This window comes from Dendroctonus ponderosae, unplaced genomic scaffold (assembly GCF_020466585.1).
Source record: "Dendroctonus ponderosae isolate FM_Combo_2020 unplaced genomic scaffold, Dpon_F_20191213v2 Dpon_F_20191213_9, whole genome shotgun sequence".
Lineage (NCBI taxonomy): Eukaryota > Metazoa > Arthropoda > Insecta > Coleoptera > Curculionidae > Dendroctonus > Dendroctonus ponderosae.
In genome coordinates, this window is record NW_026019116.1 from 5,751,170 (window position 1) to 5,757,917 (window position 6,748).

The 6,748-nt window shown below is 49.2% G+C and overlaps 3 protein-coding genes across 3 annotated transcripts in view; 1 reads left to right on the forward strand and 2 right to left on the reverse strand.

The window, feature by feature from the left end:
- On the forward strand, positions 1-1,133 carry LOC109542286 (18S rRNA aminocarboxypropyltransferase; the record flags this gene model as incomplete). Its single annotated transcript, XM_019911447.2, is given in 3 exon segments — positions 1-340; positions 398-940; positions 992-1,133. Coding segments are annotated over 3 exon segments (681 nt in total). The 3' UTR covers positions 1,051-1,133.
- Positions 1,072-3,479, reverse strand: LOC109542279 (juvenile hormone epoxide hydrolase 1). The gene is made up of 7 exons (XM_019911438.2): positions 3,113-3,479; positions 2,866-3,057; positions 2,672-2,816; positions 2,466-2,621; positions 2,161-2,409; positions 1,875-2,109; positions 1,072-1,351 (listed from the first exon to the last, which is right to left on the reverse strand). The coding sequence occupies exons 1-7, from the start codon at positions 3,290-3,292 to the stop codon at positions 1,126-1,128; spliced, it is 1,383 nt and encodes a 460-aa protein (XP_019766997.2). The 5' UTR covers positions 3,293-3,479; the 3' UTR covers positions 1,072-1,125.
- A 54-nt stretch (positions 3,480-3,533) lies between these two features.
- The window catches only part of LOC109542268 (mediator of RNA polymerase II transcription subunit 23), a 6,169-nt gene continuing 2,954 nt past the window's right edge, over positions 3,534-6,748 (reverse strand). Inside the window, exons 5-16 of the mRNA XM_019911417.2 lie at positions 6,277-6,651; positions 6,123-6,226; positions 5,767-6,066; positions 5,570-5,711; positions 5,306-5,519; positions 5,005-5,249; positions 4,799-4,954; positions 4,617-4,739; positions 4,392-4,564; positions 4,158-4,333; positions 3,918-4,108; positions 3,534-3,869 (exon numbers count right to left, since the gene is read on the reverse strand). Of these exons, the coding sequence (XP_019766976.1) occupies positions 3,626-3,869; positions 3,918-4,108; positions 4,158-4,333; positions 4,392-4,564; positions 4,617-4,739; positions 4,799-4,954; positions 5,005-5,249; positions 5,306-5,519; positions 5,570-5,711; positions 5,767-6,066; positions 6,123-6,226; positions 6,277-6,651 (2,443 nt within the window). The 3' untranslated portion in view covers positions 3,534-3,625. The remainder of the gene's footprint in view (positions 3,870-3,917; positions 4,109-4,157; positions 4,334-4,391; positions 4,565-4,616; positions 4,740-4,798; positions 4,955-5,004; positions 5,250-5,305; positions 5,520-5,569; positions 5,712-5,766; positions 6,067-6,122; positions 6,227-6,276; positions 6,652-6,748) is intronic.

The following is a 6,748-nucleotide window of genomic DNA, read 5'->3' on the forward strand; positions in this document are numbered from 1 at the left end:
TTTGCAAGTCCCGGGTAAATATTTTGAGTTCCACATGGAAGTCATCAGGTGCTCAATACTTAGATAATTTGGTCCAAACTACTAATCCTCCAAAAGCCATAAAAACTATCCAATTATAAAGACAAATACGATAACCCAATCTATCGATTGACGCTTCATCACTATCACGAACTTTTGGAAACAGAAGCGGCTAGTAAGAGAACTTACTGACACTTTGTAGATGATAATTTTAAAAAGTTAGGTTAAGAGACTTGGTAAACAATGGAACAATTGCAGGAAAATTTGGAAGCTTTAAACTGTGATAGTGATGAAGAATCATCTTCATCTGGCGAAGAAGCAGGTAAGAAACGAGCGGCGTTTGTAACTAAATTCGGCAGAACACAGAGTTGGTTTTTAGATGCTGCCCCCACATTCAGCGTGGCCATGTGGGACTTCAACCAATGCGACCCCCGAAAGTGCTCGGGTCGCAAGTTATCCCGCTTGAAGCTGATCAAAACCCTGAAAATCAAACAGCGGTTTCCTGGTCTAGTGCTGACGCCCACTGCGGAGAAGTGCGTAAGCCCTTCGGATCGGGACTTAGTGAGTGCCAAAGGGGTGGCAGTGGTGGACTGTTCGTGGGCAAAGATCGACGAAACGCCCCTTGCAGCCCTGAAGCCGGCCCATGGCAGGCTGCTGCCCTTTCTCGTCGCTGCCAACCCGATAAACTACGGAAAACCCTTGCAGCTGAGCTGCGTTGAAGCAGTGGCCGCCACAATGTACATAACCGGGTTCAAGAAGGAAGCCCGGTTTTATTTGAACAAGTTCTCATGGGGGCATTCGTTTTTGGAGCTGAACGAGGAGCTGCTGGAGATTTATTCCCAGTGCACTGATAGCCAGAGCGTGGTGCAGGAGCAGACCAGGTACATTGAGAACGAGCAAAAGCTGCAGAAAGACCGACAAGGTAGGAGTTGACTTTGTTCCTTTAAGTACCAGTACATGGGCGCTTTTACAGCTTGCAGAGACTTCCCGCCCAGTTCCAGCAGCGAGTCGTCGTCAGACGACGAAGGCTGAATTGTACACGAAAACCACCAATAAAAAACAACCCATTTACTGTGTAAATATTCCAGTCTAGACAAATGCTCCTGATCACAGTTCTTTGCTGTTTGTTTTTGGCGGCAACGTCCTGACCTTTCCAACAAACTCGATGATGTCCTGGGCAAGCACTTCGGGCACCTCCAAAGCGGCGAAATGACCTCCCTCGGCATCGCTCAGATGGATCAAGTTGGGGTGCTGTTCCCTCAAAAGGACCTCCGAGGAGTAGAGCAACTCGTTGCTGAACCGGATGCACCCAGCGGGCACGTTAATCGGCAATCTGAAACCAAGAACTCATTATGTATCAATTATCAAGTATTTTTATACCTGCTTATCGCTAAAGCGCCATCGAAAAAGGCATTGATAAATTAAATTAAAAAGAATGACGGTTTAGACGAAGATAGCAACCCCTGACGGGTGGGATTCTCCGGTGGCCATTTTGAATTTGCCAGATTGTCAGTTTGAAGTACGGAAGTTTGGTGGAAAGCGCGCTCCTGCTTAAATTGAGTTTTCCTGTTGGAGGTCCACTCTGGTAAGCAAAAGTTGCGCTTTTTAATCAGGTTCAAGCTACATCACTATCAGAAGTAGGAAGTAAGTGGGGGACTCAGTTACTGCCTATGAAATCCTGCGCTCTTGACCTCTCATGACCCTGGACTACCTTGGGTGAAAAACGGTATTTTCTCGAAAATTCCACAGGAAGATAAGTGGCTTGTAAAGTGATTTTCGATAAGGCGAACAAATTATCAATCGCAAACGCGAGCTTGATTTCCCAGACAATTTCCTGGGACCCCACTGAGGCTTACTTGTCCAAGGGCAAACTCCTATAGGACTTGGAGTTGGCCTCAGCGTACAGGCGAGCGGACGTTGTGATCGATCTGGTCACCCAGTAGATCATGACATTATCCAACAGCTTGTCGTAGGTGTATTTTTGCGTCAACCCCCCATCGGGCAAGTCTTTCCACTGCGGATCCGTCCAGGTGATGAATTTTTCAATGATGTAGGCCGCCAGGCCCACGGGGCTCTCTCTAAGCGCCACGCCTACAATTCCAGTGCAAATACTCTCCTAAGAGAAGCGAAGATAGAGCTCACCAACTGTGTCGGGTTTGGTGGCCTGGATGTGTAAGTACCCGGATTCCAGCATGATGAAGTTGAAGGCATCAGACAAGGGGTAGATTTTGGCTGCTTCCTTTTCGCTGAAGAACAACGAGGGGAAGTACATGCCAACGTAGGCCTTCCAGTTGGTGATTTCATATGCAAAACAGAAGTTCCGGTGGAGTGCAATCACATTCTCTGGGTACAGAATGGCCATGTCGTGCGATACGGCGGAGCCCCAATCGCCTGCAAAAACCCAGCTTTAATTTCCCCGTCCTCTCAACTCAAGTGCCCCTGTCTACCTCCTTGTGCATAGAATCGGTCGAACTTGAGCCTCTTCATCAGCTTGTTGAAGAGCTGCGCGATTTGAGCCTGGTTCAGTCCAGGCCTGACGGCCGCGTCGGAGAATCCATAGCCAGGTAAAGAAGGCGCGATCACCTCAAACACGAAGTTCCTACCTGAAAAGCGCCTGAATTAAATTGAGGCATTTCTATGCGGGGCTTTGCACCTTTTTGTGGCGTAGTTAGAATGGGGATGATCTCGTAAAACTCCCTGACTGAGCCAGGCCAGCCATGAATCAGGAGCAAGGGCAAAACCTCCACTCCTTGCGGAACAGTCTTCGGCTTAGCGTGGATGAAATGAATGTTCAGGCCCTGGAAATTTCACGTTAACGCGCTTCTTGGCAGCGATGCCTAGTTTTACCTGGATTTTGGTCTGGAACTGCGGAAACTGATTGAGGAATTCCTGCTGCTTGTTCCAGTCGTATTTGGTTTTCCAATGGTCGACTATGTTGCCCAACAGCTCCCCATTGATGCCGTAGTTTTGGTTGACACCCTCCAGGGGAGGCTGCAAGGGCAGCGCCGTGTCCAAGCGTCTTTTCAAGTCGGCGATAACCTAGCAGGGCTCAGGTGTCTACCAAGCGGGCCTTAGTGGTCAGTCAACCACTTACCTCTTTGGGCACATTGATTTTAAAGGGCCGGACGGTGGGGTCTTCCTCTCTAGGAGGGCCTGTGGCCCACCATTTCTCCTCGATAACCGGCACCTCTAAGGGGGCCCTTTTCAGCTTGATGTACACGTAGGCAGCGCCGATTAGAATCAGCACCGCAGTTAATTTGCACTTGCAACCCATCGCTCTACACCAATATCAGTAAACTGAACAACTATTATCCAATCAAGCAGTTTATAATGTTGGCTTTATGCAATATCATTAACAAGCAAGAAACGCTAGTCATCAAGCCATCTCGTTCATATCAGGACAACAAGGTTTCAGCGGTTCAAGTAGTTAGTTACACGTGCCTATTTTTAGACGCATTGGATATCAAGGTGATTAATTTGGTCCGCGCAAACGGATGCATAGAACAAGGCTTAGGAACGGATGAGCGCGAGTTATGCTATAATTTTATTGAAATCGCCAATATAAAAATAATTACTATACAGTCAGGTTAAATAAACAAAAGCGACCCTAAGTAGGCGCAGCTTCCTCCAAATTTAGAGGCGCCATGAACCTCAATCGATACTGCAAGGGCGACCGCAACTTGCGGACTATGACCTCAATCTCCTTCCGCAAACTGTCCCCCACAAACATGTACTTGATGTGATAGAGAAAGTCGCAGATCGGATCGATGTGCTTCAGCTCGCTCTGGTTGGCATCCACTTGCGCCAGCAGCTCGTACAGGCTAGTGGTGAGCTGCATCACTGCAGTTATCCTGAAAACGAGCCCTTAAAGAAGAAGCCTTCAGCTATGCAACAGGCACCTTTGCAAGAAGGGCCCCACCAGGTGGCAAACGAAAAGGAACTGCTCTTCAGTGCGAACCACCGATGGGAGGCACTCAGCTACCCAAGCAGGAACGGTGGCGATTTGTCCAGGCCCCGCATGGTGCCAGATGGAGTGGGCCAGGCCCAGCATGTAGCTGAAGCGGTTCTCCAACAGCCCCAGGTGGGTTTCCTAAAACGAACAGTTAACTCATGGACGTGTGGATCTTTTAGGTTTAAACCTTGAAGTTGAAGATTCTGAAGGGCGAAATGTCGTATCTCCAGCTGTCCAGTTCCCCCAGAGTGGCCAGCAATCGGTCGTGGATCACGCTCCAGTAGCTGATTGGCAGCGCCGACATGATCAGGCCAATCGCATTGATCCAGCTGTGTATGTCCTTCGAGGGGATGATCACATATCCTGCAAAGAACAAAGCTGGAGGGTTTTTCTTCTATTCATTTTCGTTAAAACTGTTTGCCTTTGACGATGACATCCAGAAGTCCATTGCCTACTGATGTGGGTCCAGCAGCCAGCCCCATAAGTTCCACGCAAGTGATGTAGAGAATATGGGCGCCCGCGTTTGGAAACTCGTTGAAACGCCAATCGGTAGTGTAAATGGAATTCGGGTTGTTCAGCCGATCGACCACGCGCCTGCAAACGGAAGATACAGATACAGATAGTCTGGAAGCCCGAGAAAACCCACCTGGTCAGTTGCATGTAATAATCCAGTTCGGGAACCCACAGATCATCGGAATTGGTCTTGAGGTATTGCTGATAGGGCTCGGTGAAGCTGGTGAGAAGGCTGCTGAGCAGCGACGAAACCAGTCTGGAAAGAACCGTTGTTAGCTGAATGATGCGAGTGAAACTGACGAGGAAAATCGCTACCGGCGCTTCAAGTTGGGGCGATCTCGCAGCTTAGTTTCGTAGCAGTGGAAGGTGTTGTACATGTACGTTACTGGCCGATCGTGGAACTTGAACAGACAGCCCACATGGTCCAAAAGATTCTCCAAGCTTTTCTGCACGGGATATAGTTCTAGATATCTGGAATGTTAACAGTGTGAAAATTGCAGTGATGCCAGCAAAACACTTACCTGTGGACCACGATGTCCAAAACCGGCAGGAACCTGAGACACACATTGGAGAAGTAGGGGTTGATCACGCTGGACTGCTCCTCCGGAGCGAACTTTTCCGGGTATTTTCTGAGGAATTCCATGTGCTTCTCGTACCAGTTGGTGTGGTTCCAGTAGTCGGGCGAATTGTCTCGCACGAAGTCCGTGACTCGGCTGCGAAACTCGCCCGATTTCAGCACTATCAGCTGAATGACAAACAGGCAGACCTGCGGATGACTGAGTGTGAACCTTTGAGCTTTGCAAGCGACTGGTTACTGGGTACCTGTGCTTCGTTCCCTTCCATTGTGCGTAAAGCCAGACACAAAACGAGGCGATCAATCGTAATGATGTTGTACTTGAACATCATGTCGTTGATCGTTTCGATGCACTTGGTAACCACTTGACCGCCGGCCGAGCTGGCGAATTCATAGACCAGACAGTCGCACAATTTCCGCAAATGGGCCGACAACGCTCTGGAGCCGATTCGCTCCAGAATCCTGAAAACACCCGCCAAATCAACTCAGTCTCCACCCAAACAGAGACTCACTTGTAGACTATGGGGCTGATGTGGTTGGTTTCCATCAGCATTTTCCACACTAGACAGAGGAATAGTGGAGGCGCCCCTGGCACGCCAAAGTGCGCCATTATGTCGTTCTCGTTGTTCATTGAGGCCCACTTTCGGTTTTCCTCTGTAACAAGGCGTTTGAAAATTGCCGTTGTTCCTGTTGCGTTGGTCGCCGGTACCTTCAACGGCCTTTTTCAACTGTTGCTTATTATCCTGGGGCACGGAGTGCTGCGCGAAAAACTTCTGCAAAGGCCTGGGGAAGCACTCGATGCTATGAGGGGCCCATGAGTGGGGAGTGCTTTGCGCGATCGTCACTAGAAGGTCGTGGCACCAGGCCCCATCCGATCCCGTCACGTGAATGGCTCTGGCCAAGGTAAGCACGAGGAGGCGGTTCAATTCCTCAGATTCCTGCGAAACTATGCTCTTGGGGTCCTGGATAAAGCGGGATATCTCTGATTGGACGTCGCCGCTCCCCAAACCTGCAGACAGCGAGACTTAGCGAAGTCGCTTAACGGCGCAGAGAGGGAAAACTTGCCGGTTATCACGCGAAGAGCGGTGGATTCCACGCACAGATGAAGCTGGGTCTGATTAGATTGCGGCACCGCGGCTAGTGAGTGTAAATTGGTGAGAAGTTGCACCCTACAAAGGAACCACTTTGACTTCAATTCGATGAAAAATGGCGATTTTACCTGTATCGGGGATGAATATGGTGCAGCCTGTAGCTAAACATCTCCAGAAGGGTGTACAGTATGCCCCAAGCGTGATATTTGTACACTTGGGGCAGCAGTTGGGCAATAAAGGCCTTAATCCCTAGCGATTCAATTTCGGTGTAAACCAGCAGTCTGCTGTACGTTTCCACCAGGGCTGGAGCCAGTGGAATGCCTGATTTGCTGCTTGCCAATTTAATCACCTGCGTAACTGTGCTATGGATTAAGCTCATCTTTGAGTGGACAGTGAGCGAATCCAGCACGGTCATGCTTAGGGGACAAGTGGGCAGTGGACAATTAGGGGTACCGGCCTTCGGCCCTCCTTGAATGCTCTCCACTAAGGACATCATTGGCTTACTGTAAAGCAACAGAAAGAACAGTTTGTTTTTTGCAAAGTATTATTTGATGAATCGACAGACACCTATCGGGCGCACATTTTAAAAATATTTTTGTA